Raw genomic sequence first — 19,725 nt, 5'->3', positions numbered from 1 at the left:
CTAAATGCTGATGTGTCGCAACCACAAGCATTCTGCTCTCTCATGCAATCTTAGACTTAGTGGAATTCCACATGGCATTCTACAAACTCTTCTCTCCCTCTTCCTGATTTCAATTAAAATCTTTAATGAGGCTTGCTATATCCTTTGAACTCAACATGTGAATTATGCTCCAAAATTATTACTTTCTCGGTTTACTATGCAATTAATACCATCAATCAATTCTCCTTTTGACTCTTTTTTCATATGTTCCAAACTACCCCTGTAACCTCATAATATTATCAACAAACATTACTTCAATTCACTTTAAAAAAAAGTCACTTTTTTCCTTCTTTTCACTTTTAATAGTTTAAATAATTGTTAATCTGAAATATAATTAATCTAAAAATATTAAATATAATTTAATACTAATTTTTATTTGAATAATAATTAATAAAATATTAGTAACCGTTTTTTAAAAGTTTTTCAATGTAACAAATTTCCTTCTCAAATTTATTTTATCATCTTAAAATATCAAATCCTTCTTCAATTTAAATTAAAAAAATCTTTTAAAAACAAATTTACTTCAGATTTCATATTTTTCACTTACCCTATACGGAGTTTTTTTTTTTGAAAAATAGTTTGTTATATCTTCCTTGGAAAACTTTGACTTAGTAATTGAACTTCAAATAAACAAATATTTTTCAATTCTTTTTATTTTAAAAAATGAAATCAATAATAGTTAATCTCTCCAAACCTTTCTGTGTTCCTTCCCGTAAAAAAAAAACCTTTATGTATTCTTTTATTTTTTAACGTGATAAATAAATCACTCCCCTATTCATTTGGTTTCTCTCTCCAACGCTTACAATAATTCACTCACGCAGCATTAAACGTATCTCGATTCCCATCATCATCCCTTTCCCCAATTCAATTTTCCCTAACCTAAATCAATCAAGCGTGATTCTTCTCCACCATCTCCCTAGAACTGGCGATCCAAATCCTTGGTTTTATTCGATTGCAGCGCTCCTCACCCTTACCCGAGGTCGCCATTTATTTGATTGGAGTCGTCCCTCACCCTTACCCAAGGTGAGCTTTTGGAACTCTAAACCCTAATTGATTTTGTTGAACCCTAATTCGAATTTGTTTATGCTGCCATCCTCCCTCTAATTGCCCTATTTAAGGACCCACTCTGCTGTTGAAACCATCAACCTTGGCTTCCTATTTTCTGTCATCCTCCATCTAATTCATTACCTGACATTTTGTTGCTATTATATCGCCCTTTGTAGTCTTATGTCTGATTTGTTTCAAATATTACGTTAGATTTACTCTTAATCTTCATATGGTTATCTTTCTACACATTTTTTGCTTTCAAATAGGACTCTACCCATGATTTTCATTACTGGTTTTTATCTGATGTTGAATACCTGATAAGAAAATGGTTCAATGATGAATTATGGTTCTACTATTTGAACACGACTGTACAAATTATGGTTTTTTTTTTGTTAGTTTTTTGTTTCTATTATATATTTAGTCAATAATTTGTGTATTGAAACTTTAGTTTGATCAATGTTTCAGGCCCCCTAATAAAGTTACTGCTATTTGAACGTCTGATTTTGATACAGACAGTTTCTTTTCTAAGTGAAATCATGTCCATGACGAGTAGTATTGATGGATTTTTGAAGAGGTTTGACTCTTGAAGCTAGAGATATTCCTGTTAGTCTCCTTTCTATGAATCTGCTTTGATTTTTGAAGAGGTTTGACTCTTGAGGATGATTTTCAATGTATCATGCTGTATTCTTCCTGGAACCAATACATGTATTTCTTATTTTGTGGATGTTTAATTGAATTGGTGTTTCATCACTTTTTTTCAGCAACAATGCCAATAATGTATGTTTATAATGAGAGATGCAGTCTAGATATACACTACAGGGAATGCGAAATGAGAGATGCAGATGACACAACAACATGCACTTCAAGCATGAGCCCCAACGTTTTGTTTTCCCCTTTAAGTTCTTATAGTTACTTTTATATGAAATTGTATTTGTGTTAAAATGTAGATACCTATCTTTTATACGATTGGTTCTACAGGTTCATACGGGGTGAAATATTAAAATGTAGATTCATATCTTTTATACTTTTATATGATTGGTTCTACAGGTTCATACGGGGAGAAATATTTTACATTAAAATACATTCAATTTGATTTTAATAGAAATTGAATTGAAATATTGTGCATGTTAATGTTTTATTTTGGAGTCTTTAAGGTTGACATATCTCTGTTTGACTTTAAATAATCTAATCATTTCTTATTAAAATTGGGATTTCTTTCAAAAAAAAAAATTGATTTACTTATAAATATTATTTTCGCTTATATAATTAAATAATAGTAAATTCCGCCGTGCAACGCACGGGCAGAAAATCTAGTTAGATTAAAATGAAGATAAATAATAAAACATACAAATGTGATGTTAATGATGAGATCCACTATAGAAACTTTTAAGAGTTGTTGGGTTTGAGTAAAAAGTTAGTAAAGTAGTGTAAATGATGTGACATTATGGAGAATTGTAAAAAATGAAGTGTAGATACTTTAGTGAGTATGATTGTAGATGCTCTTAATCGTATTAGACTCCATGAGTTCTTACATTGGGATACCAAATCCATGGTCATGGGTCAGTTAACGTTCAACGTGATTTCACTTTAAAACAAACACTCTAAAGTTTCACATTTCTTTGAAAACAATATCCCAGCTAAAGTAAAAAAAAAAAAAAAAGATTAATAAGTACAAATAACTAAGATGTTGTTTATCATCACCCTCTTGCTACAAAATCTGTATGGTAGATTACAACCTCTGTCAATATAGTAAGTAATGTTCTTCACACACAAGCCCTAAGAATAAAAAATAGAGAATTTCCTTTTGTTGCTATGTGACAGATGAATGGTACAATGTTCATATCAACAAAAATTAATGATTGACTCAAACACAGTAAGATCATAAAAACTTGCACTAAGGAATTTAAAACCCTCAATACAGGCCCTACCCACTAATAAGATTAGAGGTGTCATCTCCTTCCTAGAGATGTCACCATTTCTGTAAACCAAAAAATAGAAAACCCTCAATACAAAGACTTGACAAAAGAGTATTTCCTCTTTTTTCTTCCCTTCCAGTGTATTATGTATGACAGTTAATCTTCCAAGATAATTTGTCTGGAAAGATCTTTACCAATGCCTTCAAGCAAGCAACTATCTCCTATGCTTTAATTTTTTGCGTAGCTTTCGGCTACATTTTAACACACCTCACAAGATGCTCCATATGCAGTAACTACAGAAACGCTTCCAATATTTGGACATTATAAACCGAGACTGATGGGGATGTATGTATTGTTAGCAACCATTTACATCAAACTGCAGCTACAAACAAGGAACGTCAGAATGTTAGATCAGTGCATCTTTATTCACCAATAAAAGAAACATAGTTGTAAACTTATAAACCCGTCACGCATAATACTTAGCATAGAATTAGTCGATAAAAAAATGAAATAATGAGTGAATAAATATTTATATCAAAAGGCTATGGAAGAAATAATTGGAAAGCTTGTATAAATGGCGCAAGGCTTAGTTTGAAGTTTAAATAAATAGAAAGGGCTATTACCTGTACGGCTGCACCTAGTTTCCGGTTCTTTCCAATGCCTTGTGTCTAGGATCATTGCAGGTTAAATAATGAAAAGGGAGCCACAGCAAATGGCTGATCACAATAAGGATCAGATTCACACGACATGCGGCAAAGCCTGTGAACGTGGCCTTGCTCTCATGATCGTCTCATCACTGTGTCGGATCCGTTCAGAAAGTCTCCAGGGCTTCTGCCACTTCCATTTGAATTGTAACAGCCATTGATGATGGCTTCTTTTCCACCTCCATAGCTTGCCAGAAGCTTGTCCTGCAACTGCTAGTTTTTTCATTGAGAGTTGCCCAATGGGTACCATCTGCATTGATAGCAAATCTAAAATCCTTAGACCAATTGAAAGACATTTACCAGTTTAATATAAATGGAGAATGAATTACCATTCTACTCTGATCTATATATGCAGCAGATTCCCTCAGTTGGCCATTAGCAATGCCTGGTGTATATTTGCGCTGTTTCTGCACTGGCACAGAATCTGGAGATAAATGTTCCTGAATGTCTTCAACATGTTGTTTCAATAAATTTGGAGAGTTTCCCTGTTTACATCAAGTGACGATAAATTAACTACCGACAGTGAAAGTACTATGCTGATGACAGTTACTTTGACTCACAAAAGTAAGAGATATATGATTCTGATCAGAAGTATGTCACAACAATAATCATAAAAATATGAGCTACACGGAAAACAAAGACAATGGTAAACAGAATTCCCTCTAAAGGAGATGGTCACTATAATATATAAAAACCTCAGAATCATACTTTTTTGACAATTTAAACAAGAGGAATTCTACCAACACACTTCCTTAACAATTTCCCAAATACTATGATTCTCCATCCTTTATTATCAAACCTTTCTGTTCCACTCTAAAGATTCAGTTGAGGGACAAGCTCATTGGCATTTGGATTTTATTTTATTTGCTAGATAATAATTATTCAACTTGAGCTTCAAGTTTGGTCTACTTGATCAGTGAGTAATGAAGAGTTTCATACTCAACACGGCTCCCAAGATTTGATGAATTTTTATACGATACCTATAGTCTCTAGGCGCTATGCTGAGGTTAGTTTCTTCTGTTCACAAGTCTTAATTACTTTTCATCACTGTTATCAAGTGGCCAAGTCGGACCTAATAGCAGTGAGCACCACCACAAAATTTTTTTTCAAGATCTCAATTGAATTTGATTAATTGTAAGCACTCAATATCTTACAGAAATTGGTGTAGCCAATGTGGTTGCAACAGCTTGCTCTCTCACTTTTAGTTCCTTCTCAACTTCCTTTCTCTTAATCTCACTTTGCCGTAACAGACCTACGAGTTCTTTGATTTGATCTTTCATCTCTCTGATCTCCATGTCCTTCTCCCACGCTTGGCACCTGTAGTTCAAATTTCAAGTGTATGTGCAACTTACAAGTTACTAGCACATTATATACCTCACAGTAAAAACATGAATGAGCATAAATAGTAATTTAACATGATTAATAGTCATACATTCCATTAATTTTGTAGTGGCGAGGAAAATAAACCACACTCCACAAAATCTAAATATTCTGACATTAGCAGGGAGGAAAAAAGACAATTCAAAACAATCAAGAATCTGCAGTAATTCTTTTCTGGCTTGTTCATTGCTGGTCAAGTTCTGGAAACCTGTCATCATGTAAGCTGAATTTAAACCATCACGATCCTAGGAATTAAGGAAAACTCTAAAGCACTAAAAGGCACCTTTTCCACTCTATTCTGTAAAACAACTCTAACAAAACCATTGAACTTAAAAAGTTTTCAAGTCAAGATTTATGCACATGAAAGAGAGCAAGACCAAATTATGTAAATGGTAAACCCATTAAAGAAACTTGTGCACATGCGGATCTTGGAACCCTTCTCCTCCTTATCTCTACTTCCTTATTTCATTAATTACAAAAGTGAGCACAAAGTGACAAATTATTGGTCTAATATTTTGCATGAATTGCTGAACTTCCTATAATTAAATTAAAGAAAAAATTGTTTATTAAATAGAACCAGATATGCAGGTTAAAAATATTCAAAATTTGGCAACTTAGAATGAAAGCTGATTTCTCTTTAAAGGAGAAAAGATTATAAGTGTTTAGGTAAAACAAAATACCTGTTGTCTGCAAGAGAATTAAACATATATTGAAGCAAATTCTTGGCTTCCCCCATTGAGCGCAACTGGTTCCAGTGGCCACGATTAGTGAAGGCCCGTTCTCTTTCTTCTGCCTCAGAAAGTTGAGAAGCCATTGCCACTAGTGAATTAGATGATATGCTCATCATGTTCTCAAGTGAAGCTATTCTAGCCATTCTTGCATTTACCGACATAGAGGATGCTCTGAGAAGTATAAAAGGTGTTAAAAGCAGCGAGAAAGAGATTATATATTCCGTGCATTGTTATTTGAAAGAGCAAATATTTCTATACATGTGTATGTATGTATAAAGCAGACCTTGCAAATCCATTCTTTCCTCTTGGTGGACTGAAACCCTTGGCAGCAAACTCATTTACTTGTTTCAGCATGGCTAACTCTTCTGCAAGAGCAGCCCGTCTGAAGATTGTATCACAATGTTAAATGTTAAATTTTGCAATACTGTTCAAATGACTAACAAACATAATTTAGGAGGATATGTTGCGTACACTTGGCTCTGCTTCTCATACTCAAAACGAACTTCATGCTCCTTTACCATGACTTCTAGCTCGTGATCAAGCCACCGTTGTAAGGACTTATCATTTCTCTATGGAATCAAATCAGAAACTTACTTATTTAAGATAGAATGGATAATCAAGAAAATCTAAGAAGGGGAAGGAAAGTTCATTACCTGTCCATTTGTTCCATTTCCGTTCATTGTAACTGGAACATGAAAATATAATTTAGAATTTTAAAACATAAAAAGAGCTAATGTACTGATTACTGAAACCCTCATTTTATTCACAAAGTGACGTTTTCCTCTGCTTAAGGCATTTTAAGAGATCACCCTTTTCTTCACCTGATTTTTCTATGTCTCAAACATCAAGGCATGCTAATTATTAAAAGTGAGCATCTTCTTTCTCCTTATACTGAAAAGCTTAACATCATTATCTGTTAAAGAAATGATACCTGAAGTGTCTCTGGAAGATTTACGAGCTTCTAACAACTCCTTTAACCTCTTGGTGGCCATTGCAGCTTCTTCTGTCTTTCTCTGAAGGACCTGAAGAAAATCTTCAGTTGTTAAGTATAATTATTTATTTTTACCAAGTATCATTCACAATAATGAATAACCACAAAAGTCAACAATAAAATTGATGATAGGTGTTTCTCTAAACCTTCAATTTTTTTAACCTGTCAAAATAGCTGAAGAATGAAGAACAAGGGCCTCATAATTTTAGAGAAAAAGACTTCCTGACTTGCAGCTAATAACAATAAAAAATTATGATATTTATATACACATGGAAGTAAATGTAACTTATATTGACAAGATAAATAATAAAAATGCTATGAACCTATGAAAACATGAATCATGAATTGTTTCCAGAAACAATCCATGACATACACTTACCTTTCCAGAGATGCATGTAGGAAAAGCAGAAAATATGTATTTACAAATTACAACATGTCATTTTGATTTGGCTTCCTAAGATCGCATCATAAAACAATGTTTTACTTAACTTTCAATAACAGATGTATTTGTGAAAACTTGACATATTCTTGAGGCGCAGTTTAATTTTATGCATTACTGGATATCAATTTATAAAATAATGTCTGGATAACAAAGGTATAACATATCTTGATTCAGCTTTAGCACCTAGCCGGCAAATGTTCCTTAAATTGACAAAGAAGTGTGAACCAACACCATGCACTTGCAATTTCCATATCTAATACAACTTAGTAACCAATCTACAACTAATTGAACAATAAGCACAGTATAGAGTATAGACTTCGGAATTTATAGTCAATTCTCTGTAGATTTCAAATTCATTTCGTGAGAAGAGTTCCTTTAAAATAACAGAAAGCATATTCTGCCATATCTCTCTCGGCCTACCAAACCCTAGTATCAACAACATTTATCCCTAATATCAACCAAAAGTTTCAGGTTCAAAGCTTTTATACTGCACAAGATACTCCTTTGGAATACAGCAGTTACTAGTGCTGAAAATTGGGCATGTTTAAATTACTGATAGGAGTACATGTTAACTGAAAATATAAGAAAAAAGACTTGCACTCATCTGAAATCTCCAATGATATCAGAAAAGTCCAATCACAATATGACAAGAGATTCTTTTTGAAAATTATGTTATGACAAGATTATAAAATAGAGCAGGAATTCCATCAACAACTTTCCAATACTCACCATTTTCTGGCGCTGATTCAGAGCTTGCAGCTTATGCCTCTCGAACTCGTTTCTTCTTCCTTCTTTCCTTAACTGTTTAGCGGACAAGACATATAGTGAATACCATGTCATTATGCATATATCCAGTGAAGGCAAGTAAATTATGTCCGTAATCTTTAAACTTACCATTAATTCATGTTCATTTTTATTTCAAGAAGCATTCAACTGATAATGAAATATTTGTTTCATTATGGGGAGGAAATCAACTGCTGAACTTTCATTAACTTAAAATAAAGCTAACGAGTATCGTGGGTCAATTAAATTATAAGAAGATAGGAAGCTTAACATACTTGCAGCAGCTCTTTCTCTCTAGAAGCCTTCCACTGCCGAAACTGTTCTGCCTCTTGTTTTATCCTTTGTTGTAATTGAACCTGCAACAATAATTCAGTTTATAGCAGAGAGCAAGCATATTAAGTGATCTCAAATATGGATTTGAAAAGGAAAATCAATCAACCTTTTGAGCTTTTATAGATTGTATTTCATCTTGCAGACGCTTGGCTGCTTCATCACTTTTTTGCTTTTGCTTCAGAAGCTGGACCTGGCTCTCCTGTTTCTTCTTCAGATCCAGAATCTAGCATTTATGTTTAAATAGCTTTCGATAATTCAGGGTTGTTCCAAATAAAATTTTATAAAGGAAGAAAAAATTGAAATAAAAAAGACTATTTCACCTGGGCTTCAAGTGCTTTTAATTTTTGGGCATGGATATCCTCTGATTTCTGTGTTTGTCCATTAACTTCAGCCAAAAGATGGTCCCTCTCTTGCTGCATCATAAATCAGGTGCATATAAGAATATGAATTTTCTGTAGGAGAAAATAACTTAGCAGAGCTTGTATTGAACCTGGACAGCTCTCTTCTCATCCTCAAGTTCTACTATCTTCCTTCCAAAGTGCTGCTTGAGTGCTTCAGCATCAGGCACTCCAAAAAGCTTCATCTCAGACTGTACGGATGTCAATCCCAATATTTACATTAGTAAAATAGCAGAGAGAGAGAGAAACTCAATGCTCTTTCATGGTTGTTATTTGATTAGCCATGTCTTACTGTAAAGTAGTATGCTAAATAATGAAGTCATTCTCAATGCTAATGCAGAGAAGAATATCAAGCATTGCAATCATAAATTTCTCTCCGTAACTAAAGATAATCAAATCTTAGAGCAGAAGTTATAAGTGCTTATGTTAATTTAAATGAGTAATTGGTTGATGCATAATAAATACATCATGGAGATGTGCTTAATTTTACATATGTAATAAAACAACCTCCTTCTCCTCCAATCGTTTATTCAGTTCATGTAACTCTCTATCCATGCTATTTTGCAGAAGTGCATGCTCCCACTCTTTTGCTACTTCTTCAATTTCCCTTGAACCCCCTGCAAAATTGGTAATAGTAATCTGTATCATGATTACACTACAGTTGACTAAATTTAAGAATTGGAAGACAAAGTGATAGAGAAAAAACTGGTTGAAGCAAGAAGGTGGCAATAAAAAACAGATTACTAGATCCAGGTTGAAGAGTCTTACCTGTTGTTTCACTCATTGGATAATCAGAGGTTGTGATAGGCAAGCCCCTTTTAAGCCCATCAGTCTTTACTTTGCATGTGCTATCATCCTGAAAAATGAAACCAAATATCTAGGTGCTGAACATTTGGAAAAAGATTACTTGACTCAAAGATTATCAACAGAAAAATTAGAGTCATACATAATCATCCTTTTCGCTTGGTACTACCACAGAGCATCTGCTACGGTATTCATGAAGTTCACGGCAAAGACCCTCATTGGCTGCTTCGAGCCGAGCAATCCTTTCCTTGAGGACCTACATGATGAGTTCTAAAATGATTATATTTTATGCATACATATACAGCCATATCAATACATGCAATTGATTCAAATAACATTATCTTTCTTTTAAATCACTTTGTAAGGTCAAGACAAGGATATTTTTCTTTAAATCTCAAACATGACGAACACTGACTGATTTCCAACTGTGCATAATAACAGAAACCAATTACCTGAACTTCCCCAGAAGAGCCACCAGAACGAGCACAAAGTTCTGCTTGCAAACACTCTAGTTGTTGTCGCATTTTTAGCATCTCATTGGACATGGGATCTCTATTGACCTATGGAAGAATAAACAAAAAATAAGCATCAATTTCATTCATAAAGGGCCCAGGCATCTCAAATTTGCCAAATGAATGAAAGGAAACATAAAAGTTATGCAGTTACTTACAACAGGCTTATTTTGGATATTGCGTGCACGATTTGCATACTTCAAAGTGTTAAGGGTTTCTTCGGCATTAATATCAGCAGGACTTATGCAGGCTGGAACAGAAATGTATTTTTTTATGTAAGAAGAAAAATTACAAATTCATCAAAAGATTGTCTACGATGCATGATGCATATTGGCAGGTTTGGAAGGGAACGAGAGCAATCAAACAGCATTTAATACTTTCCATCTATCATTTAGGATAAACTACTAAAGAAGTTGCAAGAAGTTCAAATATTCTGAAAAATCATTCCCAGAGTAGGGAGAACTATTTGAGAATTCCATATTCAAAACCCTAAGCTTGTGCATTACCAAGGCATGTTTTAATCAGTTTCTAATGTTTCTTGCCTCCCTGGTACTTCTGTTCATACAAAAAGACACAACTGTGTTGACAAGCATGGATATTAAGAGCAGAAACCAATTACAAATGTTTGCTTGAATCTTATCTTTTGAGGCCAATGATGAGCAGAAAGAAAAGTATAAAAATTGGGACTGAAGCTAGGAAAACAACCAACCTATCATAACAGTACGGCTGTTACCACCAAGAGAATCCTGCAAAATTATGTAACTTGATTTGTAAAAAAATAGAAAAAGAAAATAATTATTACACTAAAATGATTAAAGAAAGAAAAATCGAATACAAAATCTTTCATATGTATTTCCAGTTTTATTTGTTTTTTATTCAAATAATAATAATTTCTTCTTTTTCTCTAATTGTAGACATAGTTATCAAGATAAATCACAAATTTCAGTCCTGTATGATCCAGATCTTGCATTGATTAACTCCAAAAAACGAGAAATGTATGCCATCATCATAATATTGAAGAGTGTATGTTGCATTAAGGAAGCTACATATATAGATATGAAACCTGTAAAAGCCTAGTGAGTTTACTATCCCTATAAGGAACATGAGCGCCTTCCTTTCTCTTCTTTTCATCACCAAGCGCACTGATTACATTACCGAGTGCTAGAAGGCCTTTGTTAATGTGAACTCCTGTTAGAAACAGAAAATTATTAGGAATACATAATGATCAAAAGGAATGTTTAGAAGATGCAAGTGAAAAATGAAAGAAAATTATTAGGAATACATAATGATCCAAAGGCAATTTTAGAAGATGCAAATGAAAAATGCCACCACCTAACCTTCCTTAAAACGCAGACCATCAGAACCTGTTCTTTTAGCTCGTTCTGATCCAGCAAGATCTACTAAGTGCAACTTGGCACAAAGATACTCTTCATTCATGGTATCATTTGAACTGATCTCGGTAGGACTACTGAGCTTCCGCATTTGCTCTAATGTGATGGTGAAGATGGCATGTGAGCGACTAGATGGACAATAACAGAAGAACAAAAATTTATGGATGAGAAGTCCAGCAAAATTAACAGCAACAGAATTTAAACACTGACACAACTAGTAAATTTCTGGAAGATTCGATGACAAAAATCAACAGGTGCAGCAAACTGCATTCTTGCAATGCCTAAAGTTCCATCTACTAACCATTCTAATAAGAAATCCAAAACAACTGATGTGGAACTGGTTTTAAAGGAAATGATACAATTTTCAGTCTGACTGCTAAAGTTTAAACCATCAGCAGGGTTTAAAACCAAAAAGTAATATAAACATCATATCTTTTGTATATTTTTCTTTATTATCTAAATGTCACATTACAAAACTCATCCTCAATTAATTTTTTATAAGCATATCTATCGTACAAAACTCATCCTCTAATAATAATTTCGAAGCATATCTATCAACACTTGGTTTATGAATCCAAAAGTGAGTTAAGAAAGCATTTCATGAATGATAATGATATAACCAGAATCTGAGAGAGGGAGAAGAGAGGGAATAGGGACAGAGAAGAGAGAACAAAGGGATAGAAGGGGTTTCATTATCTCAACAATATTCAACATATCTCAACAATATTCAACATATCTCAATTACAAGGCCAATCCCTATTTATATGCGTAACAGATAATGAATTTGTGCAATCAAAACAAGATATGATAAATGCATAAGAAACCTGGATTGGTTGTTCATATTTGTGCTCCCAGTTGCTCTATTCAATGATCCTTGTACTAGGCAAGCAGCCATTTCTTTTAGTGATGTAACGCTGACTTCAGTAGATCCTGCTAAGGTGATTACACCATTTGACGTCTCACGAATTTGTATTGGCGGTTTCCCAGGAATAGTCACTTTTCCTGCATGTCCATTTCCATTTGCAGTATCTTGTTTGTTCATTGAGGATGGATCCAGCAAGTCTCTTACTTCTTCTTTAAGAATCTTTTAACAATTAAAATTTGTTGTTAGATGTTTAGTCTAAACAACTTCACAAATATGGCATTTATTACTTTCACTCTTTCAGATGTTAAAGCAAGATTAGACTTTCAAAACCATGGTTGTAAGCTGTAACAAAGTTAGCTACAGACCTCAATAAAGGAAACATGCAGCTGAAACTCAATCTGATGCTTTAAGGTCTCAATTTGGCTAAACAAGACACTCATAACTTGAGGTATTATTCCTGTCTGGCAACCATCTTTAAATCCAGTGCCCATGGTGTATGTTTTTCCAGAACCAGTCTGCAATGGAGAGAAAATGTCAGGTAACAGAGAAATAAGTTTATTGGCATGTAACTTCTGTTTCCTTTAGCTATAACTATACCTGACCATATGCAAGAACAGTAGCATTATATCCTTGGAACAAGCCATCAACAAGAGAAGCAACACATTCATCAAACATGGCAGACGGGGGAGAACCAGTACTCCCATAAACATGATCAAATGTAAAGGAATGAGTACCAATTTGTACCTGTATTATAGTCACAATTAGCATATGATCCCACCCAAAATTTCCAGCTACCTAAGGATACTATTAACCAATTGGAACTACAGAGGGAGGTTTCCAAAGTCGTCGCCATCCACACATTCGGTTTACATGGAAAGATACTAAACGCTTCCTTGGGTGCGATGTTGAAGTTTGAGTTGCAATCCTCCATCAGGCAACCTTTCCCCTTCTCTATCAAGGTGTTTGTAACTCCAATATAACAACAACAACAGTAACAAAAATACAAACAAAAAATACAGTTCATTTCATTTGTAACTGAGTGCATTTATCACAAAAGTTGTTCAGTTTTATGGATTCCATTCATTTACATTTTACAAATTGACTTGGCAGGCAAGATTATGCAGATTTCTAAATGTCACCATTTAGGATTTCCTAAATCATTTCATTTGAAATTAATTTTTTCCCAGTTCTAAAGTTAAAGCTTTCCAAGCATTAATAAGCGCTCTCAAGTCGATAATGACAAACAAATCTTCGGTCTTCGGAAGCTCCCTTTCTCATAAATTGACAGTTACATTTTCCCTCTAAATAAATCACACACAAAAACTAACCATATAAGGACATGTAGCAATGTTATATAGTGTGTAGTAGTGAAAAAATTTCCATGAAGAACACATTTTCAGTACTAGTACTTAATTATTTTCCCACGACGGAACCCGAAATAGAAAGAAGTGAAATATTTCAATTCCCAATCAAGCAAGCAACAGATTGAGATCACAAAAACAAGTCTAATTTCAGAAGAATCAAAAAAATTCCAATTACGCAAGCAATCTCGGATCCAGATCTCTCCTAGATTGAGCGATTCACCAATTGAGTTCACATGGATTGAAAAATCAATAATACGAAAAGTGAAAACACAATGCAAGAGCGAATCGTTCGTTCATTCACGAAAAAGGCAAATTGAGTTTCACATTGTTGAAGAGTGTAACGACGCACCTGAGGCTTCCCTGGAACAACGGTTACGCAGTCTTTGCAACCTTGAAGCTTCTCTTCGCTTATGAGCGGTCGAACGTGGACTGCAACCTTCACGCAACAATCTTCCCCTGCTTCCATCACCATCAATGCAAGGGAGCGAGAGAAGAAGAAGAAGATCAGTGTGAAGAGAAGAAGAAGAAGAAGAAGAAGAAGAAGAAGAAGAAGATCAATGAGCTCGTGCAATCGTTCTCATTGTGTGTTAGAGTTGTTGCAGTAACTACAGAGGAAGAGGAGAAGGAAAGAGAGTAGTTATAGTTGAAGGAGAGAGAAAGGGAAAGGGTAGTTGTGGAAATATCAACGTGCTCCAGATAACTAACTGTATGGACAACAACCACCACTATCATTTTAACCAATAGCGTGCCATGTGGCGTAAATGGTAGATAGTTGAACTCGCATCTAGTTTAGGGTTCGATCAGTTTGTGTGTATGGAGAAATATTTGTTGCGAGAGACCTGCTGCGATTTCTAAGTGTCAAAGAATTAGTTTCATGATTCCCAGACACTATCATTTTCTCTTTGCCTTCACTGTACTGTGCTGTGCCTGTCCAAACGGTTGCGTGCTCTTACTCTTTTGGGACCCTCTTTCCCAAACTGCCCTTTTTCTTTTGACAACGGCCCTGTGCTTCTCCCAGAAAAAGGTTCTCTCGGTCTAATTACCATTTCAGCCCCAAACTCTTTACTTTTTTTTTTTTTTTTACCTTTTTTAGGTTCTAACCGAAAAATAAAATAGGGAAATGCTATAATGAATGAATAGTGTTTTCATTTTCATTTTACAATTTTGACATATTTACACTAAATTTTCTCTACCATCAATTTCACTCTTTTTTTATTTCTCACTAGGTGGAGGTGGAAATTTGGCGTAGATGCATTATTTCCATCCATTTTATATTTCTATATAATCCTACATTTACAAATTAATATTTTGGATATTGCATCCATGTGCTTCTCTAATTCTGTTTTTTCCCTTTCAAAAAGAATATATGAATGAAGTATAATTAAGTTCACCTAGTTTAAAAAAAAAAGTTCACCTCATCTTTTTGTTTTTTTTATGGAAAGTTCACCTCATCTTGACTTTAATGGAAATCGAAACATATAATTTAAGGATGGGTGTGGAGATAATTAGATAAACAATAGTTCAACCTGCTGCATGAGTCCTACTTTCATAAAACTTTTTTATAATGGCTAAGGTGAAAAATATGACAAAGATGGTTATGAAATTGGAGATGATGTAATTGATTGTAGGTTAAATTTTTTTTTTCCTTTGACCACCGGTGTCCACGGGGAAAGGGACCCCACGTGACTAATCTGGCTCGGGATACAGTAATGATGTTTCTGGCTACAAGAGTATTTTTTTTTACCTCAGAGGGGATCGAACCCGGGCCAGGAGCCTAGGCGAAATCCCTTAAGGAAATGCACATTCACCACTTGTGTCACCCCTTATAGTTATTGTATGTTAATTTTTGGATCATGAGAAAAATAGAATATCTTATCTTTATAAGGAAACAAATATAATCAAGATTAGTGTATTGAAAACTACATTAACTTAGCTTCTTCGTAAAAAATTCCGTAGAAAAGAAAACTTACTGAAAAATTATTAGTATACTTAGAATGTAGTTGTCATAAACGGGCATAAGTTAGATACCACTTATTATAATCAAGGGATCTACAATTTATAATTTCTTAAATAGGTAAAATATATATAAAATTGTATATCTTATTTCACCTAATTATTTACATTTTTCATAAAAGGAAAAAGTAAAGTGAATGAGAAGAAAGAAGTACTAGGATAGGGGTTGAAGAAACTAGAAAGAGTATGAGGGATTGAGGGTTGAGAAAATGGAATATTGGAATGTATAAATCTAGTTGGTACATACATATGTGGAATGGAGAAGGTGGAAAAGGTAAAGAAGGAATAACACAGCGCACAAAGCCACGTGCTGCAGGGAAGCAAAGCTTTGACGGTACACCGTCGTTATCACTTATCACACACGTTCACACTGTCACAGATGCCACACCACTTTTGCTTCAGCAACACTGCCTTCGGATATGTGGATGTGTAACCCTATGCCATTGTCATGCATGCATTTACTAATAGACATGAGTTTGCGGCACCTAGAATCAAGGTCAGTTTCATCATTGTTTGTGTTTACTAAATTTTTATTTAAGGTGAAAAAAATTTAATTTATGAAATTTGATCCCTCATTCTTGCAATTTGGTTGCTGATTGGTTTGGTTTGATTGATTGTAAGAACTCCACCCTACCTCGAGAGTCTGTATTTTAATCCCTAGTCTTTACTGACAAAAACTATGAGTTGGTGGACATTTTTACTTAGAGAGATCTCTAATGCTGTTCCATATGCCACAAGAGTGAGTTTCTGCTGATCTTCAAAAGAGTAACAAGAAGACATTCCTCTCTTACTGAAGATCATCAATATAACATTGAAGCCCTACCATATTTTTTTGGAAACAATTTTATTAAAATAAAATAAAAATGAACCATTAAGAAATATGTTTTTGTCCTTACACATACAAAAACATCCACACTCAGTCACCAAGTACATTACATACGCTGGAATATTCAGTTGTTTTTTTCTTCATTTAACAAATTTGTTGCGATCCCTTTCTAAGGTTCAGCTTTTGTTAATTTTTCCTCGGAGGAAATATATATGTCAGAAATTTTGCTAAGTTATGATTTAGACATGCAAAAAGAAAAGAAAGTGTGATTTGTTGAACTATATATTTGTATTTAGGAAACCAATCAATTCATCAGCTATTTTAAGGCCCCTCCCTCCCCAACTCACCATCTTGGTACTACATACAATTGTTAGAGAGAAAGAAATTAACAACAAGAAAAGTGAGAAGGAATTACAGATCAGGATTGGACCGCAAGCTCGAAAGCAAACAAAAAATGAAAGAAAGTAGGAAAAGTGGCATAACATATAAGGGTTATGAGAAAGGGGGCTGGGGGATGATCCAGCCAATTTAACAATGAAAAGAAAGCTAGAACATGGTGAATGAGTTGGATTAAGTTTGTGTTAGATATTAATTAGTTCAGGGTCACTTCCAAACATTAATAATTTCGTTCACTTTATATGTTGGGTGTGAACATATAATTAATTATTAAATAAAAGTTATACTTAACCTTGTAATATATGTATCAAAATCTATCATAAATATATTTATTGCAATATTAATATAAATGAGTTACCATAAGTGACCAATCTTACAAATTTTACATGTAGTATGAAAAAATTAGTAAAATATAAATATATCATCATGAGGTTTTTAAAATGTGGTATGCAATTGCAATTACCATAACGTAACAAGTTATGGAGTCCTTGATCAGCAATTATATATAGTTGCATTTTGCAGCATTTGTCCACAATTCTATAATTTAGTGTAATTGCAATTCAAAATCATTCGATGATATTCATTTGTAATCACAATTACAGCCATACAGCATAACAAGTTTTAGGGTTTTCACATTAATAATTGCGGCTGCATCCGCCCGCATTTATATGTAATTCTACAATCAAGCGACAACTGCAATTTAAAATCTTAGGACGACATAGCTTACCCAACATAAACATTAGCAGAAGCAAGTCAATTAAGTGGGCATTGATGTAAAGCCATAGAGGCTTGGAGTTGGAAGTAAAGAAAAAAGGAGGAGCAAGAGAGGACATGTCCAGCTGGTTGGGCACTCACTTCACATGGAAACTTAGCTTCTGTGATATGGTGGGGTCCATGCTTCTCAAGGTCAGACTCTGGCGGTCCCCCGAATCGTTGTATCAGTGGCAGCTAATAATTAAATTCATATTATCATATTGTAATTTGCCACACAAATCATGCTTAGTATTTTTTTGTTTTTACTTTTTATACACCGAAGACAAAATCCATCCTGCTTAGTATATGTGTGTTGTCCTTATGTTTAATTTTATCTAAAATTGCATACACATTTGTACTTTGATTTTGTAACTGAATTAATGCACAAAGAGTATGTAAAATATGGAGCTGAGTACTTTCCCTTGGTATGAAAAAGGCAAGGGAGTGGCTAAATATCAATTATTTTCTTATCATTTACTCCGTCCGTCCAATATTTTAAAACTCCTTAATATAAAAAGCTTTATTAGATTTAAAAAAATAATATTATGATGTTCCATATTTATCCCTTATATTTATTAATTTATTAATTTCCAAAACTCAACTACCAGCCACTATTCACGGCTCAATTTGTTTTTTAAGGTTAGGGTTTAAAAGTTTGTTAATTTTGGAGAAATTCTTTGAAAAGATAAATTTTCAATAAATGATTTTAAGAAAGGTAAATATGAAAGATTTTTTAAAATTAAAACATTAAATATCTCATTACATATTTTATTAATAAGCATAATTGTCTAAATTGACCTTATAATAAGGGATGGAGGGGGAAAAGTATATGATTTTAATAAAGGTAAATATTAGTCTTTTAGTAAGGGTAAATATGGGAGACAAGTATCATATTTTTAAAAGTATGATTTTAATAAGGGTAAATATGGAAGATTGTTTAATATTTTTTAAATTAAAATATCAAATAGCTTCATTACATATTTTATTGATAAGTGTAATTTTCTAAACAATATTTATAATAAGTCATTTTTTATACAAATTGTTTATTATAAATTAATTAGAAACTAATTTTATAATAGCCAATTACTTATCTAATAGCAAAAAGATCATTAGTCACAACTCACAAGTCAACTATGTGATCTTCATCATTTGAATTTCATGCTCATACTTGCATCATTGCTCGTACGTATAGGCTTTGACAATCAAAATGTTCATCAAGAAGAAGCCAAAAACTAGCTCTATAAACACCCAACTCTGTCTCCATATAAAATTAATTCAAACCTGTCCCCATGTCCTGTTAGCGTGTTTAATATTCATTCAGCAATTCGAACAGAAAGCAATGGAATTAAGAGCGCTTGAAAATACTGTTCAAAGTAGTTGCAGAGGGGCCACTAGTGAGTGCAATTTTATGGAATTTAACTCTGATTGAGTTGAAGCCTTGAAGGTCCAAACACCATGTGCTTGCATTGCAGATTAATTATGAAGCTACACCTACATATACTAAACAGCATAGAGCGTGGCAAAAATTTATAAGTGGGCCAAAATTAATTGCAATATAATTTCCTCTATATCCAACTTTTTAATTTACTGATCCATTCTGAATATGCATGGGACATAACGTATACTTGCAGTTGTTGCACGACCACCTTATTGTGAATTTAAATTATAGCTGCTATATATAGCTGTCATTTTTTTTTATAAGCATATATAGCTGTGATATTGCATTAGATTATTAAAGTATAAAAAAATTAAACCAAAAGGTGGAGGACACTTGATAGATAACTCAGTAAGCATTAAGTAGAATGATTTGTTATGAGAAATTTACTCGTTTAATGTAATTTCAGAATCTTGTGAGAATAGTCTCATGCTACCAATTGCAGTAACTTAAAATCCAAAGTATTTGAAAATTCTCAAGACTGTATTTACTTACCTAGCCATGATAATGTATTACTGCCATTTCTCAACTACGTATAGCTGTCTAAAATCTTACTTGGTAGGTAAGCATTTATGAGTTCATGGTATTTTTTCTTACATAGA

The 19,725-nt window shown here is 33.6% G+C and overlaps 1 protein-coding gene and 1 long non-coding RNA gene across 6 annotated transcripts; one reads left to right on the top strand and one right to left on the bottom strand.

Annotated features, from left to right (window-relative positions):
* The first annotated feature begins 759 nt into the window (after positions 1–759).
* LOC130716827 (uncharacterized) lies at positions 760–2,138 on the top strand. Its single transcript, XR_009012204.1, has 2 exons — positions 760–1,062; positions 1,552–2,138. It is a non-coding gene; the product is annotated as an uncharacterized LOC130716827 (long non-coding RNA).
* A 635-nt stretch (positions 2,139–2,773) lies between these two features.
* LOC130716825 (kinesin-like protein KIN-4A) lies at positions 2,774–14,393 on the bottom strand. 5 transcript variants are annotated; one of them, XM_057566833.1, is made up of 27 exons: positions 14,050–14,181; positions 13,081–13,287; positions 12,934–12,965; positions 12,702–12,851; positions 12,296–12,555; positions 11,418–11,599; positions 11,144–11,268; positions 10,790–10,826; positions 10,239–10,330; positions 10,021–10,128; positions 9,711–9,824; positions 9,533–9,620; positions 9,272–9,381; positions 8,857–8,955; positions 8,687–8,779; positions 8,473–8,589; positions 8,309–8,389; positions 7,980–8,051; positions 6,749–6,839; positions 6,471–6,502; positions 6,289–6,386; positions 6,101–6,199; positions 5,767–5,988; positions 4,861–5,023; positions 4,036–4,191; positions 3,626–3,956; positions 2,774–3,384 (listed from the first exon to the last, which is right to left on the bottom strand). In XM_057566833.1, the coding sequence occupies exons 2-26, from the start codon at positions 13,265–13,267 to the stop codon at positions 3,741–3,743; spliced, it is 3,024 nt and encodes a 1,007-aa protein (XP_057422816.1). In that variant the 5' UTR covers positions 13,268–13,287; positions 14,050–14,181; the 3' UTR covers positions 2,774–3,384; positions 3,626–3,740. The 5 variants fall into 5 exon arrangements, with proteins under 5 accessions (XP_057422816.1, XP_057422814.1, XP_057422815.1 ...); XM_057566831.1 differs by lacking the exon at positions 13,081–13,287 and having other exon boundaries at positions 12,934–13,080; positions 14,050–14,332; XM_057566832.1 differs by lacking the exon at positions 13,081–13,287 and having other exon boundaries at positions 2,774–3,378; positions 12,934–13,080; positions 14,050–14,332.
* Between the last annotated feature and the right edge of the window lie 5,332 nt (positions 14,394–19,725).

The sequence above is a fragment of the Lotus japonicus genome, chromosome 5 (assembly GCF_012489685.1).
Source record: "Lotus japonicus ecotype B-129 chromosome 5, LjGifu_v1.2".
NCBI classification, from domain to species: domain Eukaryota; kingdom Viridiplantae; phylum Streptophyta; class Magnoliopsida; order Fabales; family Fabaceae; genus Lotus; species Lotus japonicus.
The sequence above is the reverse complement of the archived record's forward strand: the minus strand, read 5'-3'. Positions and strand labels throughout refer to the sequence as shown.